This window comes from Delphinapterus leucas, chromosome 2, assembly GCF_059928025.1.
Source record: "Delphinapterus leucas isolate spDelLeu-1000000601 "Yukka" chromosome 2, BTC_Dleu_Yukka2, whole genome shotgun sequence".
Classification (NCBI taxonomy): domain Eukaryota; kingdom Metazoa; phylum Chordata; class Mammalia; order Artiodactyla; family Monodontidae; genus Delphinapterus; species Delphinapterus leucas.
In genome coordinates this window covers 175,755,535-175,778,623 of record NC_143130.1, presented here as the reverse complement: position 1 = coordinate 175,778,623, position 23,089 = coordinate 175,755,535, and the positions used below count along the sequence as shown (strand labels likewise).

The 23,089-nt window shown below is 53.5% G+C and overlaps 1 protein-coding gene across 10 annotated transcripts in view; it reads left to right on the top strand.

Annotated features, from left to right (window-relative positions):
• The window catches only part of BCL11B (BCL11 transcription factor B), a 97,200-nt gene that overhangs the window by 50,237 nt on the left and 23,874 nt on the right, over positions 1–23,089 (top strand). Inside the window, exon 1 of one of the 10 annotated variants that reach the window (XM_089908191.1) lies at positions 6,761–14,335. The exons of the other annotated variants lie outside the window; for them this stretch is intronic. Coding sequence (XP_089764317.1) covers positions 14,140–14,335 — 196 coding nt within the window. The 5' untranslated portion in view covers positions 6,761–14,139. Of the gene's footprint in view, positions 1–6,760; positions 14,336–23,089 lie in introns of those variants that run through there. 10 annotated transcript variants of the gene reach the window in all.

The window sequence follows — 23,089 nt, the reverse complement described above, 5'->3', positions numbered from 1 at the left end:
CTAGTAAAGGGAACCACTGCTTGAGGGCCCACTGTGTGCACGGGCTGCATACGATCATCTGCACCGATTCTTTCTCGTTTTTTTTTTTTTTTTTTTTTTTGCGGTACGCGGGCCTCTCACTGCCGCGGCCCCTCCCGTTGCGGAGCACAGGCTCCGGACGCGCAGGCTCAGCGGCCATGGCTCACGGGCGCAGCCGCTCCGCGGCACGTGGGATCTTCCCGGACCGGGGCACGAACTCTCGCCCCCTGCATCGGCAGGCGGACTCTCAACCACTGCGCCACCAGGGAAGCCCTCTCGCAACGGTTTGAGCCTATGTGTGCTGGAATTTTTTTTTTTTTTAATCTTGGTAAACTCTGCAAAACATGAAATGTACCATTTTAACCCTTTTTAGTCAAGTCGCATTAAGTACAGTCACATTGTCCTGCTACCATCACCACCATCCATCACCAGCACTTTTTTGTCATCACAAATGGAAGCTCTGTCCCCATTAAACACTCATTCCCCCCCCCCCCCAACTCCAGCCCACAACCATCATTCCACTTCCTGTCTCTATGAGTCTGACCACTCTGGGGCTCTCCTATGAGTGGAATCACGGTCTTTTTGGTGTCTGGCTGGTGTCACTCAGTATTAGGTCCTCAAGGTTACAGCGTGTGTCAGAATCACCTTGCTTTTTCTTTCTTTCTTTCTTTAAATATAATTGTTATTTCTTGTTGGAGTAGAGTTGATTTACAATGTTGTGTTAGTTTCAGGTATACAGCTAAGTGATGCAGTTATACATATACATATAGTCATTCTTTTTCAGGTTCTCTTCCCATAGAGGTTACGCCTTCCTCTATGGGAAAGGTGGGAAAGGTTGAGTAGTATCCGTTGTGTGGCTGGACCAGAGTTGATGCATTCATCCTGTCATGGACACTGGTTATTTCCACCTTCCGGCTACTGTGTATAGTGCTGCCGGGAGTGTGGGTGTACGCGTAATGGTGGGAGACCCTGCCTTCAGTTCTTTGGGTGAATACCCAGGGTGGAATTGCTGGACCATATGGTAATCTGAGTCTCAGGGATGTGGACACCAGCTGGCCCAGGTTATGTGGTTAATAGGCCTGAGCGTCCGGCATGGAACCAGCCCCCACTGACTCAGGCTTGGTGCTTGTGGCCCTGGTCATGGGCCAGTGTCTTCAGTTCCTTTCAGGGTCTCTAACATCAGTCTCTCTTGTAAATGCTTCCCCACCGTGGCCTCGTCTCCCAGATGCTGGTTTTTGGCTGTCAGCTAAACATTTCACTAGCTTGAGAGTTGAGGGGAAGAAAATTTTGCAAATGGACAGTTTTCACTTTCCTTCCTGCTGTGTCCTCAGGGCGTTGATTTGGGTTCAGTTCAGCAGAAAGTGTATTTAGAGTGGGGACACCTGGGGGCAAGGTTAAGGGTGGCTGGTGTCCCGGGGCCTGTGCTGCCCCTCCCTGAGCCTCTCCTATCTGCCTCTGCTTGGGGGTCATCATGCCAACCTTGCTGAGATGTCAGCAGGGCTGTGCTCCCTCTGAAGGGGAGAATCTGCCCCTGGCCTCTTCCAGCTTCTGGTGGCTCCGGGCATTCCTTGGCTTGTGGCCGCATCCTTCCCGTCTCTGCCTCCATAGTCACGTGGCCTCCTCCTTGGGGGTCTGTTTTCTCTCCTGGATAATTAAAAGGACAACTGTCATTGGATTTAGAGCCCACCCGGGTAATCTAGGGCGACATCTCAGATTCTGAACTTAATTATGTCTGCAATGACCCTTTTTCCAAATAAGGTCATATTCACAGATTCTAAGGATTTGGTTATGGGTGTTTCATTTCGGGGGGCCGCCATTCAACCCACGACATACCCCTTCCTGGATTGTGAGCCCCTCCAGGCCAGGAACCCCAGTTCGGTGCCCTCTGTGAACTCCTGAGGTCTGGGACAGATTCAGGTGCATGCGGGGAGTCCCCCAAATGCGTGGTGGGTTGAACTTGGAGCTGGTCTCCGAAGGAATGGCCACATGTTCCTTTCCCCAGGAATTCGGTGATTCTCAGACGCTGTCACCTCTGGGCAGCACTCAGACCTGCATGGTTTACGGAAGGTTGTGTGCCCTCCCTCCCAATCCCCCGTGCCAAGTCAGAACACAGTTATTAACAGAGAGGCGGGTGGCTTTAAAAAAAAAAAGTCTGCAATGATTATTATGAGAAAAAATTAGTAGAGTTGAATAGAAGCTAAAAATAGCCGGACACATACTCGCCTATAATCTACTTTTTTTTAAGAAAATATAATTATTTTTGTAAACCGGCTCTGAGAAGCCAGGGGTATTTTTAGTCTGCATTTTCTAAGACGTCGAGCATCTTTTCAGGAAGATGCACATGTATGATGTCACCAAGTCAGGGTGCAGTAGCCTGTGGAGCAGGGTGGGGACGGGGGTGGGTCAGAGGGTCAGGAACCCCCATTTGGCCGCGCATATCTTTGCTGGGAGGGTAGTCCTTGAGCGGCCTGACTGTGGCCACACCTGGTCCACTGGGAGGATTGAAGCTGGTTTAACTCCGGGACCAGGAGGGTCAGGGCTTCCCTCTGGGCGAGGCTGTGATGAGCCGGGTCTGAGTGGACCTGCAAGAAATAACCAAGACTTGAGGGAAAACATTCCATGCCTTTTTCATTTGGAGCAAAACATCGCCTCATGTAATAGTCTCCCTGGTTTTTCCCATTGCCTCTGCCAGGTCCTTGGGCCTGGCACAGACCCCGTAATAGGAGGCCCTGTGTGTTTGTGTGTTAATATCTGAGTGTATATTTGTGTGTATGAATGTGTGTATTTGTGCATGCATGTGTATGTATACGCACGTGCGTGTATTTTGTATGTATATGTGAGTGTATTTATATGTGAGTGCATGTGTTTATGTCTGTACATGCATACGTGTGTATGTATATGTGAGTGTGTGTATGTATGCATGTGTGTGTGTGCGCGTTGTATGTGTGTGTGTGGTGGTGTGGAAGCACTGTCAACACAGAACAGGGCCCTCCCCCACCTGCACCTCCGCCCAGTGCCGGGTGTTTATGGTGGAGACACTTCTGATTATTTTTCTTCCCTGAACTTTGCAGTTCTTCCTGGATTGCGGTGTGTGCGATCATGTTTCAGCGCTAAGGTCCGCTGAAGCCTTTGAGGGCAAGTCTCTCTCTGGGGATGAACTGGCCTTCTCAGTACCTTCTGGGGGAGACTGCGGCCCCTGCCCCACCCCAATCTCAGAGGGAGCCCGCAGTTCCCAGTCCGGAAAATCTGGCCAGTCCCGTGGGTGCCCTGCCCAGGAGAGTGTGGCAGGGGGCTGCCAGCTTTGCCTTAGGACGGCTGAGTTCAAGTCCCGACTCTGACAGGGGTGCTTTGCTAAATGCTTACCATGGGCTGCATCCTCAGCATCCCTCACCCCAGTTCTGTGAGGAAGGCACTGTTACCCCATTTTACACATTTGGAAACTGAGGCAAGTCTGACTTCCGAGCCCTTAACCGCTTGGTTAGACTTTAGAACTGTCCCTGTTATACTATACCACCTTCAGCCACAGCTGGTATATGAAAGGTGGTGCACAGTAGCAGGTATTACTATACTATTTTTATTGTTGCTATAATTATTATCAAAATCCTTACCATTGCTGTTTCCCTGGGTGGGGGTATTCCAGCATCCACATGGCTTTCCCCCTGTGGCCGAGTCCCACCCCCTGATGTTTCTGGTTTCTGGTTTCTGGGGGGGGGGGACCGTTTTCATCTTCCCAGTGCGATGGGCATTCCTACCTTGCATCCCTCGGGCCCTCCCTCACCTTCCCCTCCCTTTTGGGTTTGTGTGTATTTGAGGTCTGACAGTCTTTCTCCTCTAATTGAGATAATGAACACAGTATTTCCAGAACGGCTGCACTAAAAGTCAAGTGCAAAATGATGGTTTTCATTTCTCCTTCTCTCTTTCTCTCTCTCCTAATATGCATCTCTTTAAGGAGGGATTGGCTGAAAGCAAACAGCTAATAACCTATGGATTTATGGAGCCAGTGTGAGCCGGCTTAATAAGCTTTTATACCTGGAACCAGCGTTCTGTCCCTTTAAGTTGAAACTCCAACTTGCTTGGTATTTTACAGTGCCTGGTTTCATTTATGCTGGAGCCAGACTTACTATGTGAGAGCCGTCCGCATGCTGGAATTAGTCTTAAGCTTGCTTCTGTGGCGTTGCCAAATTCCATGTTTGTGTTTTATTTAGAATTCTTTTCACGGCCAGCCGATTCTGTTCCGGCACACACAGGCGCTGTCGCGCCCCACAGAGAAAATAAGCAAGCTTGCGTTTTCTTTGGCAGAGGCCATGGCCACAATAGACTGCGGTCTCCGAAACATTTTTTAAAAGCTATTTTAACCCATAACAGATGCATAAAGTCGGCACAGGCATGCCAGTTTTCTTAGTTTTAATTAAAAAATAATTACCGTCTAATGGGATGTAACTGACACATTTGGATGAATGGTGGGCGACATTATCTGCAACTTATAAATGAGCGCCTCTCCCTTGGCCGGAGCAGAGGTGGGGAAGAGGTGGGGAGGGGATCTGGATATCTGTTCTCCATCGCAGGGTTGGGGTAGGGGTGGCAGGCGCCATCCCGGTCACTGTCGGGTCCTGCGGAAGCCTTGGTGAATGGTGCGCAGCACAGAGAAGGGACTCCTGCTGCGGCCAGTCAGGTAACAGAGCTGCCAGGATGCGGTGATGAGCACCTGAGGATTGGTGGTATCTTGGAGCATCCTCTGTCCAGGCGTGCTTGATGGGAAATTCTCACCTGTGGGGCTCTTCCGTGGTGTGACGGTGGTACTCGGGTGCTGCGGCCTCAAGCCGGCCCCCATGATCCCTACTCCCCTTCAGGAACCGTCCATCAGCTAGGTGCTGTGGGCGCTAGGGACCTGCTGGGGGCAATGTAAATAAGAAAATACAGCTGGGAAGGTAGAGAGGCAGAAAAGCAGAGGTTTGCCAGGTACTGCTGGTTGCAAGAAATCTGCACCCCAGATGCTCATCGTGGGTTCAGTTTTTAGGTAAAACTCAACACTTGTTGGAATCCGGAGTGGGGTGGGGTGTCTGGAGGGTCCCTGGGAGGCAGGGTCTCTGTGGGGCTCAGGGCAGGGACACGGACGTGGGCACACGGGTGGTGCGAGGAGGGCGGGGTCTGGGAAGGGATGGGTGTTTCTGAAGCTTCTGTGATGTCTCATCACGGAGGTAGGGAATCTTGCCTCCACTAATTAGGCAGCTGGTGGGTGGTGACAGGTTGTCCTGACCTCTGAGCCCTGGTTCCATCGGCCCCTGCTGGGCGTGAGGGCCAGGCTCAGGCAGGGGCAGGAGTCAGTGTCCTGGGGCGCAATCTCCTGGGAGCCACTGCTGCTGGGCGGAGGATGCCAGAGGGTCGGGATATGGAGACCGTCCCTCTTCAGGAGGCTCATATCCCGCCCACACAGTGTACCATGCCAGGGGCTGCTGTGCAGTGTTGCCAGGTGCCTCTGGGTAGGCCCGGCCTGAGCAGTGCCTTCGAGACGGGAAGGGCCACCACGCCAAGTTAGGACCTGCCTGGTTGACCTCAGACCCCACCCTCTCCCCTGAGACCTCGTGCTCTGTCCCAGCGTGTGGAGGCTCCACCCGGTGGATGACAGTGGATTCTGGGAGACGGGACAGGCTGGGGGACCTTTATTTTTACTTTCGGGGTGGCGGTACTTCTCGTCGGTGGAGCAAAATGAGTGTTTCTTAGACGATGTTTCCCGGAGCCCAAATTCCTCAGAAGTGAAAATTAAGTTCCTCTATTAAAACATGAGTCATACCAGACCAGATGAGAGTCGTTTTGGCGTTCCTCGAATTTTTGGAAGGGAAACATCGCCTTCATGTTAATCCTTTCAATTATACCTACTGCAGAATAATCCACCGAGCGTTTTGCAGCGCAGCCCTCTGCCATCTGATCACAGTTGGGGCTTTGCACACGGCAGGTGAGAGAGAGCAACCCGGGGCCTTTATCTCCCTTTGTGTCGGCACACTTAGGTTGGCACAGCCACGCTGCTTAGCGCTTCGGGGCTTCCTTCCTTCCTGGGCTCGTCGCACTCCCTCTGCGAGGTCTCGGGGATCTAATTGCTGTGAATGATTAATGTCCAGTTGAAAGGGTTCCATATCTGTCTGCTCATGTGAATTGGAAGCAGATGGGCGTGGGGTACGGTGAGCTCTCCGCTCCGTGCCCAGCCCTGGCACAGAATCCCAGGGTCCCCTCTGCTGGTGGGTTTCCTGCTCAGGTGAGGGTGCAGAAGACAGACTAGGCTTTGTTCCCTCAAAGAAACTGGTCTTGAGAATTCCCTGGTGGTCCAGTGGTTAGGACTCGGGGCTTTCACTGCCCGGCCCCAAGTCCAATCCCTGGTTATGCAACTAAGATCCTGCAAGCTGTGCAACACGGAAAAAAAGAAAGGAAAGGGAGGGAGGGAGGGAGGGAGGGAGGGAGGGAGGAAGGAAGAAGAAGAAAAACTGGTCTCTAGATTTGGGATATCTTTCCCAGGAGCCTCCGATGCCCAAGTCCTAAACCAAGGCAGGGAGGTGTCACTGGAGGGGAGGGGCCAGACCCAGAGACTTCTTTTCTGAAGGCCGTGCATCCTGCTTTGGGGGAAAGCAACCAAGGCAGGCGTGGAGGTTGAAGAGTGCAGTGAGGCTGGGGTCAGCCCCTGGGCTGTTGTCTCCTGTGCCTCCCACCCTCTCATCCTCTCACCACGGGCCTGGGCAACAGGTAAGCTGACCTTCGGCCCCAGATGCAGCTTGCAGGGGGGCAGGGAGGGAGGGAGTGTCGTCTGGGAAGTCTCTGCTGGGCCAGGGGAAACAGCAGCTTTGCATATTGAAGAAATACGAGACTTGAGTTCTGTAAGATGTAGCCGTCAGGCCAACCTGGAGTTGCGTCTCTCTGGCTTTGGGTGCGTCACTTGATGTTTGGAAATTTAGCCTTTTTTGGGGGGTCCATTTTGCTTTCGCTTCTCTTTATTCCACAAGATGCTCCAGCCCGCCCACCGCTCAGGTGAATCCTCAGGTAGGAGGACAGTGCTTAGGGACACATCTGAGAAAGACAGAGACGGAAGGCGTGTGGGGAGGATGGACCCGTGAAGTCAGCAGTCAGGATAGGGGAAGGCTCTTGGTTTGGAATGGGATACAGAGTTTGGTTTCTTGAGTTTGGCACCACCACATCTTTTGGGGAGTGCGTGTGGGGCAGTAGGAGTGGGTAGGGGTTCAAGTTCATTTACCTTTATTAAGTTGAAGTTTTCTCTTTTTATGAGTAAGAAGAAAAAGCCCGTGTAGATCATGAGAAGCGCAGCCTGGAAAAGCAGTTTGTTTACCCATTAAATTTCCCATAAAATAAACAAAGGTTTAGATCGGAGGAACCCATGATGGAGGACTCTGAAGGGTGGGTAAACATTTCAAGTGAACCTCTGGGTGAGAGGTGGGCCAGCATGTCAGAGCCTTGGACCCTACAGCAGCAGGTTCATTTATGTTAAGGAGGTCACCCTGGGGAGTAAGGGCAATGGACTCGAGTATCCAGAAGGAGGCATGTGTGTGTGCATACACACATGTACATGTATATGTATGTGTGTCCACATGTGTGCATGCCTACGTGTGTATGCGTGCATGTGCTTGCGTGCATGGGCGCATGTGCATGTGTGTGCATGAACGGTGCTTCCGCCCTCCATCCTGAAGACCAGGCTCCACGGTCAGCTGCTCTGTTGCTTTGTGAAGGGCCAGGGAGCAGTGAAACATGCACAGGACCAAGAGGGAGTGAGACCCAAATGATGCCCTAGTGTGTGAATGAATGCAGGCTTTCCTGGGGACCCCGGCTCTTACTCTCCGGGTGCATATTGGCCACCGTGCTGGTGCTTTCAGGGGCAGAGATGGGCGGGCAGAGAACCCTGCCGGGGAGTTGCCAGGCCTGGGCTTGCCCTGGCTCTGCCCCTTCCTAACTGGGTGACTGTGGCCTTTCGCCTCCATCTTGGAGCCTGGGTTTCCTCACTTACTAGGAGGAGATGATGGCGTTACCTCGTTTCCAGTGTGTGCATGACGCTAAGCACGGGGCCTGGCACGTGGAAGGCCCCGGCAAGGGCGCCTTTGCTGACTATCCCATGATGATCATTGTGATTGTCGGTAGAGAGGAAGGTGTCTTCTCCATGATGACCCATGCTGGGGACAGCTGAGCAGAGGGGGCGATGATGAGGGCTGGGCCTCTGCCTCAGGGTCCTCTCGTGTCCTATGTGTGGAGGCCCCAGGCTTTGGAGTACCCAGGTGTCCCCTGCTAGACCAGTGTGAGCTGCTCTTTGGGGCTCGCCTGGCCCTCCTTGTCCCCTGTGGGAAGCCGTGCCCTGTCCTGGCTTTCCGATTTTGCTGCCTGTGTCTCCTCTTTGAATGGCCCTCCGCACCTCGCCACGAACCCAAACCTCAGGATGGCGGTTTCCTGGTCCTTGGGCACAAGCTGCTTGGGTGCCTTTGGGAGCCTGTTCCAGACCCAGAGCAGAGGGGCCAGAACCAGGGAGGTGGCTAGCTGAGCGGAGAGATCTATTCTCAGTTATCTCTCCCTGGAGAAAACCTTCTCAGTAAACACCTCTGTAGAAAACCCATGGCCTTGTGTTTATTGTTGCTGGTAAAATTCAGAGGTTTATGGAAATTCTAGGCAACTCTTCTTCCTCCTTTCCCTGGTCTTGGCCATCCTTTTGGCCCAGCTGTCCCAGCTTTCTGATTTTCTACAATCCGTGTTCTGCCTGTGTTCGTTTGTTTCTTCCTGAAGAAGTGGCATGCTGTTGTCCAGAGATGTGTTGGGGTCAGGTGTGTGTAGCACGTGTGCCTCCGTTGCCCCTCCTGTACCTATGGCAGCCATTACTAGTCCATCACGGTACCTCTGTCCTTTGGGCCTGGGCGCCTTAAGTGGCTAAGCGAGGCTGCCACTACTAACTGGTCACACCAGCCCAGAAGTTGAAATTTCATTTCCATCCTGGCATGGCTTTGCTGTGAGGGAATTGATAGGAGAGGAGACACCACCTTGCACTGTGTCCTCAGCCCTTGAGGGGATTGTCTGCGTCTTTCCAAGTCATTGGACAATTGGGAGGAGGTAGTTGGGAGGCCTCGGCTTAAGTGTAGCCGTTGTAAAAATGATGCTGTCTCGCTGAGGGCTGGTGTGTGCCGGAGCCAGTCTGACCCTCTGGAGCAGACCGCATTGCCCAGTGTTGCAGTGAGGATGCAGAGAAGGAAAGGCCTGACGTGAGGTCACAGACTTAGAGGCAGAGAGGATGGTTGACCCGGCCAGTTCAACCCCAGGCCTCTCACCTCTCACCTGAGCTACGGGTGCCTCACCCTCCCAGATCTTGCTCTGGCCTGGCTGCCTGGAGTGGTGGGCGCTGGCCCACCCGAGGCTGAGGTTTCCCCGCCCGGCCCCCGGGCACCCGTGTTCTCTGGTACCTGGTTGAGATCACTGTGAGCCCTAGAGGGCGGGTGCGGAACTGTGGCCGCCCGGTTCTCTTCTCTGCTTGTCCCAGCTGCCACGGGCTGGGGAGGCCCTTGCGCTGACCTGCTCCTGGCTCGGGACTCGGCTTGTTCCGTCACATGGTCTCCGTGGTCTCTAGGGGTTTGCACCCCAGAGACGAGCCTGCTCTTCAGTCACCTGAGAATTCCCGGCTGATGTCAGCTGAGGCTGTATGTTTTGATCAACAAAAAGAGTTTTGGGGTCCAGTAGGAATGTGAGCTGAGAGAGACTGGGGACCCATGGGCCCCGTCTTTCCAATCCTTTACCTCCTGAATCCTCATCACAGTGGCCACTCCCATCTTACAGATGCAGAAACTGAGGCTTGTACAGGTCAAGCTCTTCTATAGAACCGCACGGCTATGAAGCAGCAGAGGGAAGCTCATCCCAGGTCTCCGAGGCCACAGCCTTTCTTTTCCTCCCTCTAGATGTGGTTTGAATTTGCCTCCCTCCTGTGCAGCCGTCTCTGTGCTCTGCTCCCCCGGGACGTGCTCCCTGCCGGGAGCCTTCCCTCCCTCCTCTTGGGTGCCCTGGCCTGGCTGCAGTATAGGTGTCTGCCTGCATGTCCCCCTCTCTAGACTGAGGCAGGGACCTTGTCTAGTGACTTCTGTATCTCTGGTGTGAGCATCCTGCCTGGCTCACTGAAGGGGCCTGCTGATGTCTGGGGGATGGGTGGGTGGACAGCCAGAGTGGTCCTTCCAGCAAATACAGCTTCACGCTACCCCATTGCGCCCTGGGTCAGGAATGCTTCAAGCAAGTCTGGCTGAATTCTGGGCAGAGGCTCTGTCCCCAGCCTCCCTGGACAGGATGGAGGCGGCTGGGCGTGTCACCACCCAAGGGAGGGTTGTTAGCCGGAATCCTGAAGTCGAGCCAGAGGGAGCCCGAAAGCCCCTTTCCTCTCGTTAAACGCAGACCCACGCTTGGTTTTGCTTGGGTTAGCCTCCCGCCAGCGGCGCGAAGGAACTTCCGCACTTGGGGAGACGTCGAGAAAGCCAGGTGTAAATATGAGAGCCTGCCTGCCAGCAGCCAGCGGCAGTCTAATAAACTCCAGGTAAACAGTGTGGTGATTAGCGGCGCGGTGGCCCTGGAGACGCTGGCCTCTGCGGGGGCAGGTCCCTGTCCACACCTGGGAGCCAGGGCTCAGTGAAGTCCCAGGGCCTGTGGCTGGCACCCCGGTGACACCTGGGCTTTTCCGTAGGGGGGAAGGGGTGGCAGGCCTAGCTGAGCTCAAGTTCAAACTGTGCTGCTGGGGAGGACGAGGGATTGGATCCTGAGCTCTTGCTTTTAAATGTCAGGACCCTTGGGGATGCCCAGGGGAAAGTAAGCTCCTCGTTGCAGCCTTCACGGCCTCCGGGACCTCTGGCCTCACCCTCCAGTGCTGTCCCTGGGCTCCACCACCCAGCCAGGCCGTGCATCACCGCTTCAATTGATAAACTACTCGCGTCTTCCTAAGGCTGCTGCTGCAACGTTGGTGTGAGTACAGGAAACATCTGTAGCTGGCTCAGGGTCACCCAGCCCACACACCTGGTTTCCGGGTGGAGCCATGGGACACTGCTTGGCCCGAACCCCGTTGGTGGTGGTTGGCAGGTGGCTGAGCTCGGCCTCCAGGGCTCCTTGCTGGGCCCTGGGCACCTCTGCCCTTTGGCCTGGCTGCGCTCTGCCCAGCAAGCCCCTCAGGCACTCTGGGTAGCCTGTTGACTCCCAAAGAGCCAGCTCTCGTCCGCGTCTCCGGGACTAGCTCCCCTGGGTGGCACTTAGTATACACCTCTGGACTGAGTCCATCACCTTCCTGTGTGGAATGGGGGGCTCCCAGGGCACGGACTGTGCTTTGAGCTTTGTGTTTCTGTCTCTGAGTCTTAGCATGTAAGTGGGCCTTACTGTCCAGGAGGGTCTGAGTGAATGAGTGTCTTGCCCATCAGAAGCAGGTAGGGCACTGGAAGTGACCAGAGCGAGTGCCTGAAGTTCACCTAGCTTCACGCAGGAATTCCTGGTCCAGAGGACTCAGCTGGAGGGAGTTGAGATTGGAAGGGAAGGAATGGGGGGGTCCCTTGCCTGGGTGAATTCGAGAGCGAGGTCTGCAAAGACTTATCATGATGCAGAGGGACCCCTGAGCTGGAGTGTCATCCTGTCCTCATGCTCTTTTTCTCTTTATGATTTATACCATAGCCGCATCGATAATAAAGGGATATAAAGTCTCTTACTTTAAGTAAACCAGTAACAGAAGCATTAAAGCAATGATGAAACAATGGGAGTCATACATTCAAGCGACTGGAAAGGTTATCCCAGTAAACCACACAGCAGAGGAGCACAGAATTTAGCTCTGAGCTTCCTGGCAGCCTTGGCAAAAAGGGAAACATGGTGAGTTCTGATTTGCTTATGGAACAAAGCATAATGGTTCAAGACAGAGAGATTTTTGCATCAACTTCAAGTCTGGGAGACTTCATCTCAGGGTTTTTTAGATAAGACAGGGCTTTATCTAAGATAAAGGTCCAGGTAGTAACTATGTTATGCTCTGTGGGCCCCAACCATCTCTGTTGCAACTACTCCAGTCTGCCATTACAGGGCAAGAGCATCCACGGACAGTGTGTACTGAATGGGTGTGGCTGTTTCAATAAAACTTTATTTACAAAAACAGGTAGCCAGGCCAAGGCTTGTAGTTTGAGGATCCCTGAAATAAGGAATAGTGACTGTCACACTGCAGATCACCATGGCACTTAGCACACAGAAACGGAGACAGGTTCTCATACTGACCCTGGTAGAAGTTGAGACAGAACATAAAGTGGAGGGTCTGGTCCTTTTATTCCTCATCCCCAGACCTCATTCGGCAGCTTTGTCCCTAGAGAGAGAGAATTGGGTCGAGGAGGCCACCGGCTCCAGCCCCGGGCAGATGCACCTCGCTGGCTTAGATGTTCCCTTCCCGAAGCCCTGGCCTCAGGTGTTCAGGCAGCCCTGGCCTTGCGGGTTCCCTTCCTGTGAGACCTCACTGTAAAGGGCGGCCCCTTACGGGGTGACCTTGACCTTCCTTCAGCAACTTGTTCTACAGAGGAAAGGTGTTTGAAGGAAGGCCTTGGGGCTGGCTTTATGGCTTCACAGTGGTTAAGAGGTAGCTGGGCTGGTATTTTCTTTTGATTGTTGGAGGCGCTGTATGGGAATAGAAGACTGTGCGTTCCATGACCCCGTTACTCTCAGTTTGTTTACTTATTCCTGACCTCATTCCCCAAAGGCTGGGAGGGGGGCGAGGACTGCTAAGATATACTTATGTTTGAGCTGCTTTTCCTCCTCTGGAAAGTGGAGGTTTGTAAAGCTCCCAGGGTGGGACCTGGCACACAGGAGGTGCGGGGAATTGACTTTCCCCTTTCCTTAGATGCCAGTGTAGCCGACACCTTGCAGTGTGGCTGCTTTTAACTAACTATTGTCAGAAGTGGGCAGTGCAGCCTTTGGGAAAATCCTTGAATTTCCCCAAACTGTATAAAACCTGCATGGGACACCCAGAGTAGATGGGAGTTCTCCATGGGCCCAACTGGCCCTAGATTCTGAGTTAGGGATGTCCCCGGACGCTCATTTTTAGGGTCTGAAGAACCACTGGCCACACCACCCTGCAGTAATGGCCAAGGATAAAGCAGCATCAGAGTTACCAGCCCCAGAATTCTCTCTCGTCTTCCCAGGACAGCCTTACCCTTCCTTCAAGGAACTGTTTTAATTCCCCCTTCCCACTGCTGTGAAAAATCATGTTTCATTAAGTAACGGTCATTTCAGCCTCCCTTTAAAAGTAATTTAATGGAGGTGCATCTTCCGAACACCTGCCCACAGGTCTGGGACCTGGCCCACCTGTCCCGTCCCAGGTACCTTTGATAAGAGGTGTTGTCACACCAGGTGGGCTTAAATTAGGAACCAAGCCAAGCAACTGTGTTCACATTGCCCGCGTGACCTTATTGTGAACGAGTTCATGAGTTTCTTTCGGTTTTTAGGGTTTTTAACATTTTTGAACAAGGAATGCCCTTCGTGACCACCTTCAGGGACCCAAGGGTGGACCTTAAGATGTTGGTGCTCGGTTTAGTCTGAAACATTCCTTCCCCAACTTTGGCTGAAGCTCCCCCTCTGCCTGGGTGCAGGGAAAGAGGGAAGTCACCTTTCAGGGAGAAGGTTCTGGACTTTTGTCGGACGCATGTCAATGCCCAGCTCCTGGCTGCCCAGCGGTGGCCCCATCACTGAGGATGTGCTGAGTGAGTAGCTGAGGGGTCACGGTGGGTAACTGGCAGGACATCTGTGGAGCAAGTCCTGGGGGGAGGGGTCGCCATGCACCCCCTACCTGTGCGCTGTTGGGGTGAAATGCCAGGGCGGGGGGAGCAAAGTTCTGGGTCCCCCACCTGCCTCCCTGCCCCTGGGCCTCCATCCCCCCTGCACTGTAGGGCGAGATGCCCTCAGTCACGGCAGACAAGAGGAGCTCAGGGCGCTCGGTACAGGCTAGCTGGGGCTTCATAGGAGCCTCAGCCTCTGCCTTCACCCCAGACCCCCGGGAAATAGCCGGTCTCCAAAGTTCACCAGGCGCCACCACGCAGCTGGGGCATTGGTCTTAACTGCAGCAACTGGCCTGGATGGGGACTGCACACCCCATCATCATGCCCAATGCGGCCTTTTCCGTTTCCAAGGTCAGCTCTGACTGTGCCCACACTCTGGGGGCCAGGAAGAGCTTGGAAGTCTGGGGCAGGGGCAGTGGCCCAAACCATGAGGAAGAAGCCTTTCCATCTGCAGCGGCCTGGGAGGACAGGACCACATGGTACCCCGGATGCGATGCCTTTCTGCGATGCCTGTTGGCTCGAAGGTAGGGGTGAGAGGGGCTGGGGTAGGGGTGCTGCAAAAGGATTTATCCGGCCCCAAGAGGTAGAGGTAGTTGCTTGCTGCTGTGCTGTAGTGATGCATTCAGGTGTGTGTGTTGGGGGGGGGTCCCTTTATAACTGCCTGCCCCTCTACCCCAGCTCAGAGCCTGGGGATGCCTGCACCGTTTCCGCCTGTGACGGTGGAATTTGCAGGTGCAGACCTGAGACGAGCGTGGACCCTCTGGTGGGTCCGTGCTCATGTGGCCATCGAGGCCTGTTCTGCCTGCTGGGGCAGCCGGGATGAGAACGGGGCTGGTGGGCGGTGCAGCAGCCACTGCCTTCCTGCTCGGTGGCTGGGAACCTCCTTCCCATGTCTGAGCCTCAGTTTCTTCCTCCGGGAAATGGGGAGTTCATTGAGATGACACGTGGAAGGGCCCAGCCTGGTGCCTGGGCGTGCTGGAGGCTTGGAAAAGGCAGCTGCCGTTTGTCCTGTCCAAGTGGGCTGTGGTATTGGACGGCCGAGGGCAGGGACCAGGGAGCCCCACACGATTCTCCGTGGACATAGCTTTTCAGTGGCCACCCCTGCCCCAGAGCTCTCGGGCTCTGCGGCCCTGGGTTCTTGGTGGAGGGTGGGGAGTTGTCTGGCCTGACTCCCTCCCCAGCCAGAGACCCAGGTCCAGAGTGGGGAAGGGTCTTGCTCAGGCCACTCACTGTTCTAGGTACTGGGATCCAGGGACAAGGGAGGCAGCCCCTGGAGGACACCAGGTAAATGGCCAGGGAACAGTGCGATGCATCCAGGGACCATCATGGGAGGCCAAGACTTTCCCCAGGCTGCACGGAGGATGGGAGGCCACTGTAGGCAAAGGGAGTGACAGCACACAGGGTGTGAGGGAACAGACACTTCTGGGCCCTACGAGTAGCCAGCTTGACGTTGGGGGCCTGGGACAAAGTGCACAGGGGGTGGAGCAGGCTGCAGGCAGCAGATCAAGAGGTACCCAGGTGCCAGGTTTGGGGGTCTGCTGTTTCTCCAGGGGGCAGCCCTCTAATGGGAGACCGAGGGCTCCCGGCTGTGTGACCTTGGATAAGTCACTTCGCCTCTCTGAATCTTAGCTTGTCATCTGTAAACTGGAGGAAGCACCCCAGTGGAATAATGATGATGACGATGGTGATGTCTCATCAGATTGTTGCAAGGCTCAACTAGGGATCCAGATGTGCACATGCCTAGTACTTGGGAGGGCTGGTGTCACCATTTGTGTCCTCCCCCCCTCCAAAAAAAACCCCCAGTATTTGATGTGTTAATTGTGTGTGACAGCTTTTCAACTACTGATCCATTTTAAGCAGTGGATGGTCAATTTGTTTTTCAGGCATTCTTTAAAATGAGTCTTGGTTTGGCTTCCAGGGGTAGAAATCCCTGGCTAGAGTTGCATTTTCCTCTGTAGAAATATTTGCATGGGCCACTGGCCACTTCTCCTGGGAAACTGGATGCTCTGTGGTGTTAATCCGGTCCTTAGGAGAATGCTGGGGGCCTGGAAAGTTGGGGCCATGTCTGTCCACTCTCTGAGCTGCCTCAACGCCCAGGCGTCTCCTCACCACACTGGGCCTGGCTGTCCCCACGTCAGCAAAGCGTGGTGTAGGAGGAGAAAGGCCCGAGCGCCTCCCCGAGGCCCCTGTCTGTGGACAGGGAGGCCTGGCTCCCTCTGGCCAGCCCGTGGACAGCTGGGAGGCTGTTGCCTACTCAGTCTGGATCAGCAGGTATTGACGGAGGGCCGGCTGCTCTGTGCCAGGCCCGGGAGAGGGCCCGACAGGTGACCCGCATGCAGGCCCTGCACTCGGGGAGCCCCCTGTCGGGACCCCTGCTTCTGATGCCATTCTGGGTTGACTTGGAAGTGGCCGTGCCAGCCTCTTGCCCTGTGCCGGGGGCACGTGTCCCTAGTGGCTGTGGCCCAGGCCTGGAACAGGCGTTTGCCCTGGCCATGGTCCTGGCTGGAGTGGTGGGCCTCACGGTGTGAACACAGATGCCCCACACCCCAGCGTCACGGGCAAGGTGGCTTCCCTGGGCCCTGGGCAGAGAATCCTCCACCTTTGCGGGGGCAAAGTGCCCAGGCCTCCAGAGGAGGTCTGTCGTGGTTGGAGGGCTTCCAGATGTGGGTTCCCGAGCCACGGGTGGGGAGTAGACCCCTGGCCCTGATAGTCGATGTGCCCAGGGTCTCAGCCGCCGCCCACATACACGGGCTCTGGCCGTGCGACCAGCCTTTCAGTGCTTGGCACGCTCTCAGCTGTGGGCTTTCGGAACAGGGATGACAAAGCTCCAAATGGGATTTCAGCCGGGCTCCTACCTCCCCGCCCACCGGGGTGGAATCGGCCCTCCCTTCAAGTCTGACCAGGCCTGGGCTCGGGGGCCAGGGAAGTGGGTGGGCTCTCTTCTCCATGATGTGGACCCCTGCAGCATCCCAGATTTCTAAACACTCGTGGGTGGGCCTAGAGGGGTTTTATCGCTCACCCGTGCTGTGTGTCAATAAGATTGTTAAAAAAAAAAACAAAACAAACCACAGCCAGACAAGAGTCCCTGTCCGTGGTGGAATTTGGTGCCTTTAGAAGCAGAGGGATGGAGAAGTAAGGGGGAGCTCTTTCACAAGAAATAGACTCTCATATCTTGGGATTTGGGAAAACAGAACTGGTGAGGGTTTTTTTTTTTTCCTTCCCAGGCATTCCGTATTATTAAGACACTCTGTCTTATAAGGGATGTTGGATAATTAATCCTGTGGTGAGACAATAGCAACAAACGTTCAAATATATTTAAATGATGAGCAAGCTCTTTAATGTGGACCTGTAAAATCATTGTGGGCCAGTGGCATGAAGGAGGGGGGATTTGGATTTATTGAAATGTACTTTTCCCCTTCAGAAGATGGGGCTTTCTTTTGTGTACGCACACACACATACACACACATACACAACGCACACACGCATGCACAGTGCATTTAGCCAGAACCCTGCTAAGTCTTTTCCCTTTTTAGTCGAAAAGAATCAATTATGCCTTGTGGTCTCTTTCCAAAAACCACTTTTGATGGTGTGATTTTGTTTCAGTCGAGAGCGCTCCAATCAGCCCCTCAGAAACAAGCAGGGGGAAAAAAAAGCCCTCTCACCAAATTTCTGGGCGTCTGCGCAGATTCTCAGCAATTGAGAATATTGACAGCAGTCAGAATTCCGTGGCTGTTGAAACTTTGCCTCTAATTGAACTGGGAAAGGTAAACCCAGATTCAGGGCTGTGCACGCTGTAATTGCAATAATTTAATTTAGCTATTTAACCTGTAATTCAGTGGTATTTATTAAGGAGCATGGGAGAAAATGAGGCCATTAGGAGCCAGAGATGAATACATTGAAATGAAAATGAACACTTCTAACTGCCAGTTGACCTTCGGTTTGTAGCAGTTTTTATTAGGCTGGTCACGGTAATTACCAGGACGTGAATCGGGGAGGAAAGTGAATAATTCCGTAATGAACATTTTTATTCATTATCTCACATTTTCAGGAAGCGGACAAGTTATCTTGCTAAAGTATTGGCCTACACACCCTTTCTGTTTGTTTTTTAAAAAATGATTGTTTGTGGACAATAGCATCATTCCATGTGGAGGGAGGTGGTGTCCAGGGCGTCCAGAGAGGCACGCTGGTGGGTCATCGGTGCTGGGTGTACTTCTAGGGTGCACGGGGGAGACAGCTGTACCGTACAGTAGGTATTGTCAGCCTGGCAGGGACCAGGAGAGTGAATGCCTGCCAGCCCCTCTGGGGAATGTTTTTCCAAAATTATCGATCGGGTGGAAAGCTTTCTTGACTTGAGAATACGTAGGTATTCTTGTGTCCTTTTAGGGTGAGTTGTAAAGCAGTTCAGTATTTAGAGGGCTGGAGACATAGCTGGGAACATGTAGAGAGACCCCTCATGCCCTTGGGTCCAGGAATTCTACTTCTGGGTCACCATCCTGAAGATTAACTAGGTATATGCCTGAAAACATGGGCACGCACCTGCAGTGTCTTTGTCACAGTGGAAAGTTTTGGAAGCAAGTCGATTCCAGTAGGAGGAGAATGGCTACATGAACGGTGTCCCAGCCGTATGATGGGAAACATCACATAGCAATGAAAAATAAGGATTTTACAGCGTTTCTCCCAACGTGGGAAAATGCTCCCAATGTAATATCAAGAGAGAAAAGCACAAACCAAAACTGTATACAGTAATAGCTCAATCAGTAGATGTCTGTTTGTACAAGTCCACTGAAAAGGGACTGGAAGGGAGCACATGTCTGTTTGTACAAGTCCACTGAAAAGGGACTGGAAGGGAGCACCGAAATGTTAATGGAAGTTACTTTGGTGGTCTCTATTTTCCTTCTGTATCCTGGTCTGTATCTGTAAAATTTTCTACAAGAAGAAAGTGTTCCTTTAAAAATCAGAAGACGCAATAACATTGATTTAAAGTTGTGGTGACTTTAGCTGATTGGAAAGAGAAGTTTTTAGCCGGACACCCTGCCTCGGGCTCTGCCAAACTTGTGGTTTCATTAGCTCCTCCCACTTCCCAGAAAAGCATTCAGCCCTTAGATGTAACAGGGGGATACGAGCTGAAAACACTTGTGTCAGCCCAGTGGTGATGGATAGCTTCCCATCACGGAAGGCTTGGATCCCTGTGCGTTTGGGAGGCCTCTTCTTTTTATTGGCTTTATTTCCATTCCCTTCTTGTGGCCCCAAATTGGGAGTCAGAGGCCCTCCTCCTCTGGGTCTGGGGCTGCACGGTCCAGAAGTGGGGGCATATGGTGAGGACATCTGTTGAGTTGATGGGCCCCAGTCTCTGCATCTTCTTCGCTCCAGCGTCTGCCCAGTCTCTGGCAGTGGTCATTTCCATTCTGATAGAGATGTTAGAAAGAATCATATCTGTTCATGCAGCTAGGAAGAGGGAGTGTGCGGTTTGTGTGTGTATCTTAGCGTTGTCAGAAGAACCTTATTAGATACTTGGATGATATCCACCCCCCCAAACGGGGTCTTTATTTCCTCCCTGAGTGCCCCTTACCCTCTGATACCCACAGGAACCTCCTGGAGGCTTGCCTTCTGGAAAAGAAATTATTCTCTTTCCAATTTTCAATTTTCCAACTTCACTCCTTTTCTTTATTAAGTGCACTATGTTTACTGGAGAGAAAGAAAGAAAATGACAGCTCTGCCCTGAATTCAGAGTGCCTGGACCCTGCTTTGCATACCGACTTCAGCCGGCTGGCAGGAAGGGGCCAAGGGGGTTCTTTAGACCTGGGGCGGCGCCTGGCAGGCTCTGGGCCCTCTGCAGATGTGCCCGTCTGCCCGTGGTCCTCTTCTCACTTATCTGCTCGATGCCACCAACCGTAATCCTACACAGTGCCCCAAGATGAGATGACTGCTGGCAAAGGCTCTGTCATGAACCCTGGGAAGGGCACAGGTGAGGGAGGCAGGAAGCCACACAGTTGCCCCCCTGGTTGTGCATCTTGGGTCTCCTACCAGGCTGAGAATAAAGTCCACGAGATTATGTATACAAGTCCTCCCGATCAAGTTCCTAGCAAGTTCCTAGCTCGTGGTACGTGTTCCTGCAACCCCCGTCTAGCCCTGAGCCTCGACGTTACCATGATCAGCATGATAATCATGATGCCCACCTGACTGGCGTGGACCCAGTATCACCTTGGATGTGAGGACACCTGGCTTATGGCCAACGCCCAGCGAAAGGGCTCTCGAGGTGTCTAATACAGCTTGAAAGCATTTTGACTTGTCAGAGCGGACGGGTACCTGTGCTCCCTGCACACAGAGCTTCCATTTTGTTGGTTGAGAACCCCAACACCCTTTTTCCGTTGCCCCCCCCCCACCATGGATACAGGGCATTCTCTTTGTAGGCACATATTTGCCCAAAGTGCAGCTGACCCGGTTGAACCTCTGAGGCTCCCTGGAATCTTGGGAGCATTTGTTAAGACAGCTACAGGTGGCAGATAGGCAAGGAGGATGGCCGCCGCAGAGCGAGAGCTTTTCTGGAAAGACTGTGGCCCTGGGACCTTCCGTTACAGGTCCGTCCATAGCCATGGTTGTCATTGGGGGAGACGTGGAGACGTGGAAACTTGTCTCCCTGAAAAGCTGGCCGCTGGCCTAGCTTGGGAGGGGGAGGGAGGATGCCAGAGCACTTGTTTTCATGGTGGGGGGATAGCTCGTGCACCTGCCCCCTCCCCCAATTTTTTTAAGGTCCGGAAGAGGGTGTCACGGCGCTGCATCCCGGGAGCCACCCTCAGCAGAACGCAGCCGTCCGCGCTCCAGTGGAGGAACTCTGGAACCTTTCCTCCGCCTGGTTGCCTGGTTACAAGATCATCTGTCACCAGCTCCCTGAGGAGGGGGCTTGGCTGGGGAGACACGAGAGGGGGAGCTGGGAGATAGTGTCTGCTGTTGGGGGTGCAATGAGTACACCCGATCATATCTAATTCCCATTTATATCACGCCGGACAGCCCCACTGCCCAGCTGCCCTCTTGAAGCCTCGGACCGCTGGGGTTTTTTGATGCATGAATGAAGACTGGGAAGTGGGCCAGGACTTGGCTCATGGGCTTCTCCATCATTTATTAGCTTCTAGTTTTAATTGTTTCCCGACTTCTTTCCAGATATTTATCTAGGAAGAATTGTCAGTTCTTGCTGCGCCGTGCAGATGCGCGGGGCAGGCGCCGGCTGCAGAATTTTAATGGCTTTTCTGGACGCGGGCAGGATTCAGTTCAGCAGGTGTTGGTAGAGCACCTACTATGTGTCAAGACGGTGCCAAGTGATGAAGGGATTCCGGGATGGATGGAGAGAGGCTCCCACTCTGGAGGGATCTGCTGTCCCTTGGGAGCGGAGTCGGGGCGCTTTACTGGGAAATGTATTTACATTTAGTTTGAGCGCCGCTGTGGCTGCTGGCCGCTGGATGGGTTTGAGCTGTGTGACCTCAGGCAGATTGCTTTATGTCTCTGAGCCTTGGATTCTCCATCTGAACCCGAGGCAATGACCCTAGTAGGAGTTATCAAACAAATGCTGAGATATGCAGGCTGTTGTATTTGGGGTCCCAGGGAAAGGTCCCGGGTCTCAGGGGTTGTGGGGTGGGCTGATGACAGGGTGCTGGGTGGCGAAGTGTAGCCCGTGGGCCTGCTGTCCGCCTTCTGCATTCTGGTCTCATCTGTGAAATGGGGGTGCTGGGGGAGACCCCACGAAGGAGGCGTGGGGAATATCAGGGGAGCCATTGGTGGCTTCTCTTTCTTTTCTTCAGAAGAAGCCCTGGGTCAGGGCAGACCAGCCTGTTGGTGCCTGGGGTGGGTTTGTCGAGGGGACTCAGAAGCATAGGTTAGGAACCAGAGCTTGGCTCACCGAACACACGTGTGACTTGGGAAGTCTTTTTTCCACTGGGCAGCCTCAGTTTCCCCATCTGGTACGTGGGGAGGGCTGGATGACCTTGCTGTTGCCTGCCTTAATTTTACACTTTGGGTGGCCTTAGACAGACATGAGTAAATCCTCAGCCACAGGCTTCTCGTCCATGGACTGCAGTGAAAGCATGTAACTTGTGGGATGAAACGAGGTCTTGCTGACCTGGTGCCCGTGGGTGCCCAGTACCCCGCAGGGTCTGTCGGCTCCCGGGGGCTGCTGTCCCCGAGGGCAGTCGGCCCCCTGGTTGAGAAGACTGGCCCGTGGTCTCTGCTCCCTCACTTCCTACAGGAGCTCGGGCCAGTCACCTAAACCCTTTGAATCTCACTTTTCTTCCTGTAAGACACAGAAATTTGCTTCCTCTTGGGGCCATTTCACCGATGAGGAATGTCACACTGGAGACGGATCCAGAGGAGTGGAGAAGCTTGCCCAGGGTCACCCAGCTAACACCCACCGAGTCAGGAATAGAGCCGTGCCTCATGCATGGTTCAAGGAGCAGGGGCGGCGATGGATGGCGTCCTGAGTGGCCCAGAGGGATGCCTCCACGGTGGGATGTTTGTCCAGAAGCCCCAGCTTCTTGGCCGGCCAGGTGGAAGTGTGGGCCGTTCACTGACTGCTCTCTCGGCGGCTGGGAACAGTCTGGGGCTGGGAGCGTTTGCTCTGTGCTCGGGTTCAAAGGATGGATGACAGGTGACTGGTGTGGTGGCCCTGCCACCAGCCCTGAGCTTTCCGATGTTGCTTCTTCTCCATCATTTTGGGAGATGGTTCGTGTGCGGGGACACACACGTTTCTCACAGGGTTCCCAAGGAAATGGGAACTCCTTGAATTTCGAGTTTGCTGTGGCACCATATTGGTGGGCAGAAACCATCAACGTCGGGCCCATAGAATGACTGGATTTCGTCGGGGTGGCTGCAGGAAAAGCTGGGAGAAAAATTCCTTCGATTTCTCAGATTGCTTCTTGAACATGAAGTTAAAAGTCCATTTTCGATTTGGGGGTTTTTAAGAGAGATCCCTTTTGAAATTTGGCCAGAATGATCTGAAACAAAATGATCCCGGACTTGGTTAAAAAGTGGTGACGTCAGACTCTTTTCATGGTCTGGACTAGAGCTTCTGTTAATGGTGGAGTTTGTAAATATGTGTGTTTGGCTTTTGCTTTTTCACTCTGTTTCACTTATTATGTTAGAGTTGGGTTTAATCATTTATTTTATTTTTTAGAAGAGAAGCGTTTTTACAGAAAAGGGTGGTGAGAGGACTGGGGGGAGGTCAGCCCTCTGCAGCCGGAATCTGAGTTCTCCAGCGTGTTGTACCAAGTTGATGGTTATTATTCCCCCCG